Source organism: Aptenodytes forsteri, unplaced genomic scaffold, assembly GCF_000699145.1.
Source record: "Aptenodytes forsteri isolate BGI_AS27 unplaced genomic scaffold, ASM69914v1 Scaffold256, whole genome shotgun sequence".
NCBI lineage: Eukaryota > Metazoa > Chordata > Aves > Sphenisciformes > Spheniscidae > Aptenodytes > Aptenodytes forsteri.
In genome coordinates this window covers 4,073,803-4,090,154 of record NW_008795021.1, presented here as the reverse complement: position 1 = coordinate 4,090,154, position 16,352 = coordinate 4,073,803, and the positions used below count along the sequence as shown (strand labels likewise).

Sequence of the window (16,352 nt, the reverse complement as noted above, 5' to 3'; positions counted from 1 at the left end):
GAAATTTTACTTGCTTTATGACCAGCTCGTGTTATGAACTAATAACCAACATATTCTTCTATTCAGAAACTAAGGGGTTTTTTTCAGTTATACACACACAAAAAGCATTTTAAATCAAAACTGTCTATCCCCATTCCACTTTCATATCTCTGAGGGCCAAAAAAGATTTTCCTTTAATTTTGTTCAGGGAAAAAATTGTCCCCAGCCTAAGATCTTGTATGTCAAATCTAATCTCAGAGTGAATTATAAACTGCTGATAAGGCGGCTTTATATTAATGGAAGCACAGTTATAGCCCTCACTATAATATGGTGTCTCTGGTTTCAATTATACTTTGCACAATGCAATATATCTTCAGGAGCATCTCATGTAATTAATCAGGTAGTATTGTAATGCAGACTAGACTAAGGAGAAAACCAGGCATTTGTCGTTTTACAGAGATGGAGAGGGATTTTATTAGTCATTTGGTGAGAGCAGCTCTTTCCAGCGGATTAGTGCATGCTGGTGTATGGAAATTATTCTTCAGTATTCTATTTTTGTCCCTCAGTGAGCAGAGTTTAAAGTTGCTCTGGAATTACACAGAGAAGCTATACATGATTAGCACGAAGTAAAATTGATTTAAAATAAATTACTACTGCAGACCTCTTTTCACAGAGTTTCACTTTGGTCCTGTCATGAAGGGCCGGGGGGGGGAGGAGGGGGGGCTGTAAATAGATTTTATCAATTAAGATCAAAGAGCTGTAGAAATCAGAGATGGAAAAAACCTTGTCAGGTCATCTCTTCTGTCAATGCAAGAACATTTTCTACAGTGTATTTCTCTAATACATGGTCAAACTTCACTTTCAAGACTAGAGTGAAAGGCTTCCACTGTTTCCCTTAGCAGACTATTTCATAGTTACATAAACTTTCTTTATTCCCGACAGCATTTCTGAAATTTCCTTTATTTTTTCCTATTTTTTCTGAATTACATCTTTTCAGACTTTTCTCACACCAGCTTTGTTTATCAGTGCTTCTGTGTTTACCTCTTCCAGAGCCAAAGTTTAAACAAGCTGTATCACTCTTTTATCCTTTCCTCTTGATCCAGTGTTATTAACTCTTTGAAAGTACTTTTTGCTGCTCTTTGAAATTTCCCCAGTTCACTGGCACAATTTGTCTTCTGTCAGTGTAGAGCACCGACGCAACACACAGGAGCTGTTCAAAAAGGGCTAGTCACACCCTTGCCCGTTTAAATGGAGACTTGACCTTTTTTTTGCAGCATTTGTAATTGTGCATGGATTGCAGTTCACTAGTTACCCATATCCCTCAGCTTTTTCAGAATTATCCCAGCTAACTCCCTGAGGCTGAGTAATTGCGTGTGTCTTCAGCTTTTTAGGCAGTCCCTTTATTAGTTACCCTTGCAGGTCTCCAGCATTAGGGCTTTTCAGCTTGGAGAACAGATGACTGAGTAGTGAATAGGGAACGATTATTTGTATTTCCTGTAACATAAAAAACAGGAGCATCAAATGAAATGGCAAAGGGATAAACAACATGATTTCCTGTGTCACGTTATGCATATTTAAATTGTGGAATTAACTACCTCAGCACATTTTGGATGTCAAAATTAGGAATAATTCTAAAACGTGATTAGACTAATGGAATAATGTAAAAAAGTGTTATTAAGCTCAACAGAGTAGGCTCCTCCCAAGGAAATTCTTAAACTACTGAAGAACTAGGGAAGGTATTGCAGCAGAAATGTCAGTTTATACTTGCCCTTCTCTATATCATTCCTGAAGCATCACTGCAGAACCTGGTCAAATACAAAATACTAAATGAGGCAAACCATAGACGTTATCCTTTACAGTCACTTGTTATTTATATTCTACTAACATTAATACTCAAGCAGATCGCCAACTGATCCTTGAAAAAAACACCAGCTTCCAGTCTAACTTTTTTGTTGGCTAAAATCATTCTGTTTTGCAGGTGGGTAAAAGGAATAGCTTCTTTGAAAAGAAACATACTGGTGTGACCAGTTCAGCAGCTCATTCGATGCAAGAGATTTTTTTTTCCCTTACTCCACTTCACTCAGCTGCTGGCTTTCATTAGTTTAAATTGTAGAATGAGACAGATGGTTGATTTCTGAAAGCATTTAGGTATGTATGGAAAAACCCGTTTTTCTCAGCCAAAAGAGACACAACAAGTAAACATCATTTAAGAAAACAAGTATATATACAATCACAATTAAAACGTTGATTTGCATGTTTTAAGCTTGTTGTATATCATACAGAAACTAGAAGAATTTAGTAAAATGAGAACTTCCAGTTGGGACTGAAGGAAAACTTCCATCCTCATAAATCAAGATTCCCAATGACTTCATGCTTCTGAATACGTTCCTGCTCTCAAAAAATAACACTGCAGTCATTTCAATGATGTAGTAGCCAGGAGGACATGATCGTGTACCTACTGGTGTCAGTGACAATACTGCAGATGACTTTCAGTGGTGCAGGATCACATTCATAACCAGCACCCTTTGTTTTTCAGAAACTCGCAGAACTTTGCTGCTACTGTTCAGACCTGTGGCAGTCACATACTTTTTATGTCTTAGGAGAATAGGCTCTGACAGCACTTGTGTTGTATTTCACCGTATGCAGCCATGGAAAAAAGTGAAGCACAAGCACAGAACAGATGTTCTTTACTATATAAGTTTAAAATAAATGTGTTTGTGATAGACTCTTGTTAAGACCTAGAAAAATCCTCACTGAGATAAACCTGTGGTATGATCTGTTTGGTTATAACTGGTGTGATCTAACAGCAAGATTGCAATAGTTACCTCTTTCTGACAACAGCACAGTTAAATACGTTGCAGTCTGTTAGAGATGCCTTTTTACCATGTAAACAGTGATAGAGTTGTCTGGCTGCAAAATCTAATAATCCAGCTATGCCAGGAATATTTTCACTGTGGTCAAGCAGACTTAAGGCAAAATACAAATGCTCCTATTTTATAAATCACAGTATCTAGCAAACTAGACATTTCCTCTAGCAACACATTTCTTCCTAAATTTTCCATGTTTTCACTTAGGGTTCTCAGTCAGATGGTTCAATGATATCAGGTTTATTACTGAACTGTAGCTGAAAAATATCTTTTTCAAGCATTTTTCAAAGCTACGCCTGTAAACTTCACCTCATTATTTGCTGTACATGTTTCTTCTTTTGTAACCACAGAGCCTTTACAGTGGTAGAAGTGCTCTAATTGCACCTTAAAAATAGATCCTTCCTCATTAGAAATACATAGATTTCTTCAGGTGCTGATTTACTGTGGAATGATGAAGGCCTATGTCAAAGGTACACTTGTAACATGGCCCCCTTAATATGAGTGAGAAGTAAGAACTTAGCTACTTCAAGAATTTGAGCATAATGTCCTCATATTTTTCTTACCTCCAAGACCTCTGTTGTTTTCCATGTTTTCATGACACTTATTTTTGCGGAATTGTTTAATTTATTTTTAAATACTCTTTTTTAAGTGTGCTAGGTTAAATCAAGCCTTGCTGATTAAAAATAGCTTCTCCAAAGCTTGTGTTTGTTGGTTGTTTTAATTGTATTATATTATACTGCCTCCCAGCTCTTTAGGCATCAGAGTGTGTCAACAGTGTTACAGCGATCTTCTTCATATTATTGTGGATTGGAGCATCAAAATTTTACTACAAAAACAGACAATATGTCACAAAGTGGTATTATCAAGGGCTCAGAGACCAAACATTTTCCACATTCTACAACTGAAATAATTTTAAAATCATTTCTTTCAGTTGCAAGAAAACAAAACAGCTTACTAAAACCAGCATGTCTGTTAAATCAAATAAAATCAAAGTCTAATGAAGTCAGTAACATTATTCATCTTGACTTAATGGATTTCATTTGTATGTTACTGCAGAAATTAGTTGCAATTTGAAAAGGTTCATTCACCATGACTTAAAGCCATCCTATCCTACCACAAAAAATAGGGTTAAATTGTAGCAGCAAGCCTTTTTCTTTACTTGGGGTACTTTTCTCTTCCTTTAACTCTCCTTCCTGAAGGGGAATGTATCTTTTCTTTCCATTCATATGTTCTTTGCACTCTTTTTTTCAGCTCTTCCAACCACTGTTTCTACATCTCTTTAGTCTATTGCAAGCCACTCAATTTCCAACCTTAGGAGAAAAAAGATATTTTTATCTCTTCTTTATAATATTTCTGCTTCCTTCTGATATAATTTGACTTTATAACTGGTTTCTTTTAGAATCTGTAAAAAATTCTGTGCTAAATTATTTGTGATATGTCTAAGCAGTCATATTCTGTTGCATTGTATATAAGCGACTACTTCGCTAGTAAATCATTCTTGCTTTATATCAGATGCTTTGAATCAAATTTGTCATAAGTGTAAAACAAAATCATTGCTTTCTCCATCCAGATTGTCATTGCAAACAAACAAGCTGAAGCTATGGAAAATATAGATGGCTTTGGCTTGATTTTGTTATCAGTTATTCCATTAAAATCAATGGAGTTGTACCAATGTAAGCCTGGAGGAAAGAATCAATTTCTGTATACCTATACAAATCTAAATCACAGGTACACTTAGCTGTGTAAAAAGTCTAAATATGATGATAATTTGGAAATACCACAGAAAGTATAGAAATAGATATAATTTATACACCAGTAGGTTCAATTGCATGCAAATAACATGCACATTATGCATCCCAGTGAAATGCAGTCTGGTTTATTTCAGAGAAAAGAGTATGATACTGGTCTAATAAACTGTATGCAAAGTCATGCGTTAATCTTAAATTATCAAGATAAAATCTACAACCTCTCACAGAATACCTAATATATATCTGATAGGAAAACAAGAATGTTATTTAGGCTCATTAGTATGATTTGGTGAATAGTCCCCTTGTTAATACAACCTCTTTTTTCTTTCTTTTTTACTGCTTAATAGAGAAGAAAATCACGTTATTCGGACCTTGACTTTGAAGTAAGTTTTATTGAATTATTCCTGATTATTAAAAGTATTTTCCTAAAAGTAAATGTAAAGTCTTCATTTAGCAGATTTTAGCCTTCTGACACAGTAGATGTCATAGGGTTGTTCAACTGGTACTGTAGAGAACATGATGAGCAATTCATTAAAACTACTTTGGTGCAACTTGTTTGTAAAATATTCTGAGATCAAACTGTCATATTGCAATATTAACCATCATGGTTTCAGTTTTTAAATTCTCTGCCTCTTCATTTTCATCTGTTTTTCTTTTTTTGTTTGTTTGTTTTGCTGGCTATCTATCAGTGGAAAAAGTGTGACACTTCTGTAGGACAGGCCACGCTGTTGCAGAAGGTTGCTTTGTTCAAGAGAGTCGCAATCATTTGTTCTATCTCTCTTTCTTCAATACTAATTTACTGGCATATGAGTTTCACATCCAAATAGTGATTATGAATGTGTCAAATTTTGAACGATGAAGTGCTGCAGTTGCCAAAGCTTATGGATCACATGGTATATATATAAATCAAGTTCATGTAAGGTTATCCACAATTTCAGACTTAGACCCTGTTGAATGAGAAGGTTTGGTTGTGTTAGTTAATGACCATTTTGTTCTATCTCAGTCAGTATGATTAAGTCTCTTAGAGTTTTGTTTATTTGAGGGTTTTTTCTCTACTCTCTACCGGAAGCAATACAGCAGTTAGTTTTCAAGGGGATGATAATAATTTATGGATTTGGGGTTTTCGCATAGGTTGTCTGTTCATGCATGTTAATAGTTTGATATAATTCATTATGTGTGTCTCCAGAGAAACTGAACAATCATAATATTTGCATGGAACATACAGATCTCGGGCTAAACTTTAATATCCAGTGATCAGTATATATCAACCATAACTTTAAAAGTCACCCTCTCTGTTTGCATGTGCAAACAAAAGCATTTTTCATTATTATTATTTGGGCTGTAAGCACAGTACATGTACTTTCAGATTTCAGATTTCAGATTTTAGTCCATAGAAAAGAAAGAGGCAGAACTAGCAAAATGCAGCCATAGCAGTGGTCATAGAAGCCTTGCAATGAGAGAAGGGTTTGCTTTGGTAACCTGCTTTTGCTGAAATGCTGACCTTCCGTGTTCGATTGTGGTTTCTTGGTAGTTTAACATCATGCCTTAATCTCTTATGTCATTTTCCCCCAGAGACTATAGCTACCCTAAGCAGTCATGTAACTTCTCAAATAAAGCATCAAACAATTTCACAGTAAGTTTAAGGAAAATAAAATGAAAATATCATCTTAAATATGCTTTAGGATAAATGCCTAGAAAGGAAGAAGAAAAACATGAATCAATGACAAAATTCTGATGACCAAGCAATTCTGAAATTAAATGCAAGCAATATGAACAGAAGTTTTATAATTATATTTATATAAAGAATTCTGAATTTTACTGTTCTTTATTGAAATGTAGGAATATCATGCCGTTCACAATGAGAACATTCTCTGTGGCAACAGATAGTAAAACATTCGTCTAACCACTCAGGAGAGCATAATCCAACACCAAATAAACACCAACAATGGTATACACATTCTGCTGTCAAGAATCAGACCTCCCATTACATATTTTCTTTTGACTCACATAGTGTATTTAAGATGCTTACACCTTTTTCTTGTCTTGTTTGCAGCATTGTTGCTCCATGGCCTAATATTTTTAGAAGTATGATTATAATGCAGGAAAAGATATTTGTTTGTAAAAAGGGAACGATGGGGCCATTGGGAGTGACTGCTGAGGAAGTGAGAGCGGCAACGATACTGTGCCAGTTGCTGCTGTGTTTCAGAAGTACTGACTCAGACTAACACCATCTCACCTCTCTGTTTTATGGTTCCTCTGATTAAGCCTGTGGGCTTTCCTGTGTTCTTACACTTAGCGTGGCTGTCTGTCTGAGGTAAAGCAAAATAAAAAAGCCATAAAATGTTCAAATAGCCACCCAGATTCCTTCACTCAGCAAGGCATACTGATGAAGGGAATTGAGATAACGTTGAGTGGCCAAAACATTGCTATTCTGGTACTTCAAAGCAGCTTGACTGCAAAATAGAATAGAGCCTGGAGGTGAGGTCGAGCTAGAGTGATTGGCCATACTACTTAAATGTTTAACACTTTTTCTGCTTTGTCTGTGACCAGTGCCAGGACAACATCCTTCCACAGTTCTGAGGATAACAAATGCTATGGATGTGGTTTGGAGGATAATAAATGCTGAATGCGCAGTATGGACAAGACTGTGTCAAGCTTGGCTCCCTCCATCCTTTTCCTTTTAACACTCCCTCAGCAGTCTCTACACCCTCAACCTCTCACGCATGTCTGTCTATATCCATAAAAGACAAACCCTCAGGCTATGCCTATCTTACTAAAGTAGACATTTTGGGGAGAATATTCCTGGGTGCCAAAATGCCAATTTTTATATGGATGGATTTTTAGAATTATCTTCACTATTTTAGTCCAGACCACCCTTGTCTTTCCAAACAGTTCCTGAAATCTCCTTAGGGAACCAATGCAACCAAGGCACCATGGACAATAGGCAATTTGGTTGTAGACTTCTTATTTTGGACACTAAGAGAATTTAGTAGCATTCATGGAGAACATTCTGTGCTAGGTGGTGCCAGAAAATGGTCTTGGACATGTTTAACTTACTACTGTAGAGTCACAGTTTCATAGTTTAAAAAAAAAAAAAAAAGACTGTGCTAGTAGGCTGCAATGCAACACTCACCTTAATATAGACAATTTGAAGTAAAAACAAAGAAACACAAGAAAAACAATTTTTTTTCTGAGGGTCACAGATGAAACTCAAAACCAGCTGCTATGTAGTGTGAACACAGGCAGACTATGACTGTACTCAACACCATAAAATACTCTCTGTCCCTGTTATCTCCAATATATGTAGAAATACAGGTGTAGTTTTAAGGGCCTTTGCAATGGACTATAAATAATAAAAGTCCTGTGACTGTGCTGGGTAGCGTTATAGAAAACTTATGTCTCCAGTTGAAGGAAAGGGAGAGAGAAAAAGATGACATCCAAACTGGCCATGCCTTATCACAGATCTTTTAAGCTGGTTAGAGAGGAGGCTCTTAAGAACTGGGCCACCTGTATCTTGTTTTCCCTTTTTAAACAGTTTACCATTACATTCTTAAATTATCCCTTTATGTGGAAAAAAGAAGACAGACTATAACATACTGGGTTTAGTCTGTAGGCAGAAAGTATTTCTGCTACATAACATACTGTCCACTATTAGATTTTGCAAAACACTGACTAATCTAGTTGAACTTTGAAGTTTGCTAAAATGAACAGTCAACATACAACAGCTTTACAGCTCTTTTCTTGCTATTACCAAGGATTAGTTTAGACTCATTCATGCAGTCTGGTATCCAAAACATGACCAAAATTCATAGGTCTGGGCGTTTTGGATCCTTCTTGCTGCTGGCTGCGGTAACCCCAGCAAAGTGCTCTCCAACCCCAGTCATTATGTTCTGTTTTTCCCTAAAGCTGGACAGGTAGCTTTTTCATGAAGGCTCAGCACTAATACTTAGCTGTCAGATCAAACAAAATTCATTCTAATTATGTTGAAGAAAAATACAGATGCTGTGGAAATTCCCAGAAGGACTTTATAACAGGTGTGTGCTGACACTTACAAAATATACAGGCGAGTTAAACAGTATTATTGACATTCACTTTAGGATTCAAGACCACAATTACCTTTAAATTCTGTGAGAGGGTCTGACTCCTGGATTTCCCCAGCCATCCACCCCACTCTCCCCTTTTTATGAGGCATTCATTAGATCTACTCTGGTAATAATATTTATGCCAAATAATTCAGAAAAGTGCCTTATTACCCTGCTCCCCAGGATTCAAGTACTCTCTGGCTCTTTTCCTGCTCCACGCATGAGAGACAGCAAGGATACACAGGACAAATGTGAATACCAGAATGTCTTCTTTTCTTTCTACAGAGCAGCAGACTTTCACCAGCAATAATGCTAAATTGATCATTAATTACTGGAGCTGCATTCTTTCAGAATTTTATCTGTAATAGCTATGCATTATAACAACATTACAAACTCACACAAAAGTTTAAAATTATTCTCTTACTAGCCTGAAGACATCTCTAGAAGACAAAGGTGAAAAAAAATATGCCTTCAGGAAGAAATACTTTCCCGCAACATTACAAACTCACACAAAAGTTTAATATGATTCTCTTACTAGCCTGAAGACATCTCTCAGTGACAAAGGTGAAAAAAAATATGCCTGCAGGAAAAAATCCTTTCCTGTTCCTAAGTTTGGCAACTGATCATACCTATAACATCTTGAAAACACAGCATGTTTCCATTATAGGGCTGGGAAGGCATCCCCCATCTGTTCTTTTCACTTAGCTGTGTCGTACAATATTTGAGAGAGAGCATTTTTACCTGTGACAATATAGAAAACCTCCAAGGCAAATTGAATGGCATTATCATCATCATCATCATTATTATTATTATTATTATTATTATTACTGTAATTCATAAGATTGACCACAAATCTTCATGAGAATATTTGTGCTTGAGCTAGACAGAGTTCAGCTAAAACCCTGTCGTAACTAAAAAAGGGAGCTGGGTACAAACTTATGTTTGAAGTCCTTCCCATCTTGATGATAGCCATCGACACTCTGAACCCTCTTCTGAGGGTAGGTGCTCATCAGAGTAAGGCTTAGTCTTTTCAAAACATACACCCAATGTTACCTGTGAGTGGGGGTAAAAATGCAGAAGGGGTGTCAGTTCAGTCTGACCCCCTTTAGGGTGTGAGGCACAAGAGTTATGGAGCCTGCAGGAAAGACAAGAAGGTGTGTGTCTGTAGCCTGGTGGCTAACTCAGGTGCTTCTGGAGGGGATGCGGCATTAATGGGCAAATCCCCAGCTGCACCTAAAGAAGGTGTGCTTTCAAAGGGCAGCATGACAAGCTCCTTTGCCATCCTTTTCAGGTCCTGATGCTACTACAATCATCCTAGTATATATTGGTCAAGATATCCAGCCCTGTATTGATAAAACTTATGTATTTCTAAGATTGATAAAGCTGTGTTTTTCACAGTGCCCATTTAATACAGAAAACAGATTAAACCCCCACAAATACTTTGTGGGTTATTTTGTAATAAAAGAGAAAGAGTTACCCAACAGAGTATATTTTCTACAAAGGGGATAAGACAGTGCTTTCTAACAAGGAATTTAAAAGAAATCTAGAAAAGAAGAGTTACAGTTGGAAATTTAAGTTACTGCACCTTCAGTTCAGATCGTTCTTTATAAGCAGTGGGGAGGGGCGGGTGTCAGTGTGTAGGAATTATGGAATGGAAGCCAGGAAAACACAAAGCAATGAAAAGATCCATAGGTACATATGCATACCAGTCATTCTGCTATTAAGAATAAAATTTAAAGCCTTTTTTTCTGGCAGACTTCCCACTGCAAGAGTTTAATTTCTCCTCCCACCTGCTTCTCCTCAGGAAAAATGTAATGAACTGAGAAAGACATTTGCATTATTCATATTTGCTATTTAACAAATTCTTGGGTACACGATTCAGAAAAATATCAGAAAGTAGCATTCTCTATATTCCTAGCCTTCTATTAAAAAGTTTCCAAATGGAGATACTTGTTTCACAATCATATGCTATTTCCTGCTTTTAGAGCCAGTATTTTAACCCACAAAATCTTTTTTATTCCCGTGAACGTCTCCTTATTTCAGCCAATAATAATCTTTGAGGCAGAACCTTTCTTTTTTAAATTCTATGTATATGAAATTTGCTACATATTCCTGTCTACCATAACAGCAATAGCTTAAAAGAATCCCTAGGAAGTCACTTAAGTGAAACTCCCCTCATAAATTTAGATCAGCTATCTCCAGTTAAATTATGTTTTGCAAGGAGTTCCTCACCAAATCCTGCAAAATTTTCTCCCTTATTCACCCCACAACTCATGTTAAGTTAATAGGTCTTTAATTGCTTGCTGTATCTCATGTCTCTTTTGTGAATAATGTTGCCAATTTCCTGTTCTCAGAAGTGAAACAAGTTCTCAAGCTACGGTGTAGCTATATTAAGGATGATATGGTTATTACAGCATAGCAGTAGAAATGCATGATCAAGAGAGAGTTCATGAAATTTATAAACACAGAATGCAAATGAAAGATAAAAGTTAAAATTGGTATTGGTAAAGCATTATTTGAGGGTCAGATACTCCCACTCCATTTTAAAAGGTACTAACCCAGACTCGGCAGCAGCGTTACTTGCTGGGAAGGGTCACACTCAGGCACTGCGTACTTAAGTTTGCAGGGTTTGTCATGTACAACGCCAGGGAAAATCAGGCTTCACAATTAGTGGATGTGCATAGAGGCTGGTGTCCTGCACCTTTTCTATCAACATTATTGGCTGCTGCCCTGGATGTAACCCAAGTTCAAGCAGTTACAAAAGCTTAAGAAAAGCCAAGCTGAGCCCATCTGCTGTTGGACTGAGGTGAAGCATCCTCAGTCCCTCCTGTCCCCTGTCCACCCGGACCACAGAACCATGAGATTGGTTGAACAGTAAGCAGCCTTCGGCTTTGCTCCAGAGGCCGGTCTGAATCCATACCTGAGCGTGAACTTGTTTGGAAACAACGCAGATGGTAGGCTTGAGAGTCTAGGCTTGAAAACAGGCTTCACTCTCCATGTAGCTGCCAAGGCAGATACATGGCCAAGGGCTCCTCCAACTGTGGGGGCTGTTTGGGGTCCCCGCCTCTTGCACAGGAGTGACATATAATTAGTTTTTGTGGAAGAGTGCCCTGTGCATGGCCTAGAGGGAGGATGGTTTCCAATTGCACAGTCCATGACATAAGAAAGCAAGTAAAATTGAAAAACTGTGCCTAGTTTTCTTAATATGAATGCCATTTCAACTGCATTTTTATGATGATCTGAATGACAAGAACATGTCTAATTAAAAAGACATAACATTTGGGGCTTTTCCATTCAGGGCCAAGATTTCTGAGTTCAGTGTTCTCATAAAAATTATTCCAATAGGGACCATTACAAACTGCTGTTGCATTCCTATAGAAATTAATATATTAGCATCCATGCTGAAAACAGAAATTCTAGAAAATATTCCTAACGTGCAAGAGAAATATCCTTCTGAGAAACTGCCATCACTTTCAAAATACTTCTAAGCTAGCACAAAAACAGTGTCTCTTAATTTCAGAAACTCAAAAAATGTGGGGTAAAAACAGTCTCTTGTACACAGGAAGAACATTAAACAAAGCAGAGAGAAGGCTCAGTGCCATTCACTTCCATTGGCCGAGTCTATAGGGAAAAGATGGCCCTGCCAAATTCAATTTACTTTATTATGTTGGGGAAAATAATGCTTCTCTTAAAAAAACACAGATTCAATTATAAATATAAGCAATTATGTTCCATTTTGCAGAAGGTCATGCATACAAGAAAGAGGCACATGGAATTGTTTCAAGAGTTAAATCAGAAATTTCAGACGCTGGACAGATTTCGGGATGTACCAAAATCTGGCAGTATGGTAAGTTTTCCTTCTTAGATATTTCAAATATGATGGATCCTTAACAACAACAATGAAACAAGAGTCCTTTGAATTCAGGATATTTCCCAAGAAGACCTCACTCTCTGCTACCTTTAGATAGCCTCAGAAATTAGAACAAAAGATATTTCACTAATCTAACCTATGACAAGACTCATTAGGTTTTACAACTAGACCATAACTAACTCACTGACATCATTATAGATGACAAGTAATTGAACTGTAGGGAACACATTTCAAATCTGTATGTGTCCACCAAGTCTAAAGGACTTTATATAGAGAAAGCAGCTCACTAATGTAATTTGGCCAATAGGGCTTTTCCTCTAGCTAGGCAAGCAGACATTAAATTAGTTACTACAAACAAGTCCAGCTAGATAAACCGATACGTGAGACGGTCCAGAAAGCACACAGGGTCTCTGTAATGCCGTGTCTTTTCCATAATACGTTTATAAATATTTACCATGGGAAAAGCAAAAACTAAATCATCCTGGTTGACTCGGCTATCATCATAATTCAAATCTATACACACACACTTATACACACATGCATAACACCCTGACTACATCTGATAATGAAAGCAAGGAAATAGTGGATTCTGCCTAATTAAAACAGCTAATGTAGTGTGACCTATTTGTTAGCAGTAATAGTATGATTAGTAATAATTTTATATATAATTTTATAATGTGAAAATTGTATATTAAATGGAACTGAGCTAGAATCATTGTATTCTATAACTTTTTCAGAAGAGCTGCTCTCAGACATGAAGAAGAGGTATTAAGCAGATGTGAGGCCAATGGATTTACATCATTTACATCATCTTAATCCAGCAGAAATTTGGCCCTGATTCTTTGATGAACCTTTAGCTGTGATATGTGTTATTTTGCACCCAGTTCTCGCTCACTCCCCCTTCTGAGATTTGCTGACATGTAAAGTTTGCATTCGCCTCCCCATTTGAGATTTGCTGTCTGCGTAAAGCTTGAATTAACTCAAAATCTCAAAGGGAATCTCAGTGGAAGAGTTGTGTTTACTCTGTTTCACATCGGAGCTATGTTTTTGAAAGGTCTGCTAATAAAAGCTGCCTAGAAGAATGGTCTATCTGTAAGACAGTCAGAGAGTGATCCAGGTACCTAAATATAGGCATCTCAGGCTATTTTAGACAGCCTCAGATGTCTTAGTCTACAGCACGGTACAGGCAGTGGTGACACAGGACTCAAAGGAGACCTGCACCTCTCATGCAGCGCTACAGGCTTGGGGAAGAGTGGCTGGAAAGCTGCCCAGCAGAGAAGGACCTGGGGGTGTTGGTCGACAGCCGGCTGAACATGAGCCAGCAGTGTGCCCAGGCGGCCAAGAAGGCCAATGGCATCCTGGCCTGTATCAGAAATAGTGTGGCCAGCAGGAGTAGGGAAGTGATCGTGCCCCTGTACTCGGCACTGGTGAGGCCGCAGCTCGAATACTGTGTTCAGTTTTGGGCCCCTCACTACAAGAAGGACGTTGAGGTGCTGGAGCATGTCCAGAGAAGGGCAACGAGGCTGGTGAGGGGTCTGGAGAACAAGTCTTATGAGGAGCGGCTGAGGGAACTGGGACTGTTTAGCCTGGAGAAAAGGAGGCTGAGGGGAGACCTCATCGCTCTCTACAACTACCTGAAAGGAGGTTGTAGCAAGGTGGGTGTCGGTCTTTTCTCCGAAGTAACAAGTGATAGGACGAGAGGAAATGGCCTCAAGTTGCGCCAGGGGAGGTTTAGATTGGATGTAAGGAAAAATTTCTTTACTGAAAGAGTGGTGAAACATTGGAAGAGGCTGCCCAGGGAAGTGGTGGAGTCCCCATCCCTGGAGGTATTTAAAAGACATGTAGATGAGGCGCTTAGGGACATGGTTTAGTGGGCATGGTGGTGTTGGGTTGACGGTTGGACTCGATGATCTTAGAGGTCTTTTCCAACCTCAATGATTCTATGATTCTATGATTCTATGAAAGATAGTTGGATATCAGGCAGAAAATCCAAAGGCATCTAAAATGGTGCAAAAATGTTAGGTTTTGGCAACTAAGTCCCACCCAACATGTTACAGCAGAAATCACTAATTAAATTGGTCTTAGTCCATAATGTCTTTTACCCTATAAAACTTAGCATTCAAAAAAAAAATTCATTCAGCAGAAAATAACCAGCTTTCAGCCTGTTAATCCTAATATGCATGAGCTCATCAGCCTGTAAAGCAAGGTAGCTCTCACAGCATTTTCAAGGACTAGGTTTCCATGGTTCTGTCATTCACCTGCCCCAATTTAGAATCCAGCTGGCAATCTCCATTTCAAACCACCCCGTATTTCAGACAGCAAGCTCTTCTCAATTACCTTCCCTTCTCTTCTCCCACTTTTCTATACAACCACTATTAAAAAGATGGCTATTGGGACTGGATCACTCGGCCATTCCTCATGTACATTGGTTCTTGTGAAAGAAAGGGCTTAGCTGGCAGCTCAGGTGAGGAGCCTGCCAAAGTGTTGATTGTTCACAAGGAAAGAGTCACAACGGTGTTGAACACCCGCCAGCCTGGCTCCCTGCAAAGTCATTTCCACTCTCTGGCTTCTCTGTCTCATGAGAGCACATTAGCCATCAGCCTTATAAACAGAAAACACATTATTTCATCCTTGTTTTTAATGCTTCTTTCTTCTCTGGTCTTCAGGAGAACTCAGCACCGAACAAGGCTCCATGGGACAGTTTCAAAACCACAAGTGACTACCAACACTATACAACGATAAACGTATTAGACACAGAAGCAAAAGATGCTTTAGAACTCAGACCAGCAGAATGGGAGAAGTGTCTGAACTTGCCTTTAGATGTGCAAGAAGGTGACTTTCAAACAGAAGTTTAACAAAAATGAAAACAAACTGAACAAAACAAAAACAAAACAAAAATAATTCATTGCACTGACAATAAAGAGACTTTGGGAATCCTGACGCTCCTGTCTGAACATTGTGACTACTTTATGTCAGGCTCTTCCTGTGCCAAATGTCAGTGATTTTTTTCGTACAGTATATTCCCACTAGTGCGGCTAGTGGAGAACCAGGTGTACAATTCTTACCATCGTGTGTTGTAAGTACCCGTGGAATGGATTTGTAAGGTAATCTTTATAGATAAACCTCAAGCAACGATTCATGTTGTAACAGCTTCATTTGGTTTAGTTTTCAAAAAACTTCACCATGAAGCACAATGTATATATTTATGCAGTTTTTAAAGTTTATAACAGTCTGTTTGGCCATTACTACACTTTTTACTTTATAATATAAAAGCAAAGTTTTTGTCATTAAATGAATGTCTGTTGAGCTACATTCTTCATTGCTTTAAATGCAATAAAGTAATAATCTCCATTTTATATGAATAATATATTTCACATCTTTATTATTGCAGTTTTCTCTGGAAAGCTCAGAGTAGCTTTCTCTGCTGCAGCTGTGTATAAAATATTTAAAATGTTGTATGGTGTAAATAAACCTTTGTCTACATATCAGTTTCTTAGTGCATTTTATTCTGTATTTGTTTATCTTAAATTTGCATATTTATAAAATTTTCTTTTAAAACAAACATATTGAATATGTATTTGGAGTTTTAAAAGTATGTTGTTCTAGCTCTTGCAAGGAGTTTCTAAAGCATATTAGTAGGTTTGTATAGCCATTCTGCATTTTCTTAGGTATTCTTTTGTGACAATGTACCATATAAATTGGACTTGTCAGAATACGATTACAATTGTTCTGTTTTATAAGAATTTTTGTCTTGTTGCAGAAAGACAAATAATGGAAAACAAGTTAAGTTTCAATGCACAGCACC

The 16,352-nt window shown here is 37.6% G+C and overlaps 1 protein-coding gene across 1 annotated transcript in view; it reads left to right on the top strand.

The window, feature by feature from the left end:
* ADGRB3 (adhesion G protein-coupled receptor B3) overlaps window positions 1–15,402 on the top strand; it is a 293,354-nt gene extending 277,952 nt beyond the window's left edge. The window contains exons 25-27 of the mRNA XM_009275805.2: window positions 4,942–4,977; window positions 12,419–12,523; window positions 15,214–15,402. Of these exons, the coding sequence (XP_009274080.1) occupies window positions 4,942–4,977; window positions 12,419–12,523; window positions 15,214–15,402 (330 nt within the window). The remainder of the gene's footprint in view (window positions 1–4,941; window positions 4,978–12,418; window positions 12,524–15,213) is intronic.
* Window positions 15,403–16,352: the final 950 nt, after the last annotated feature.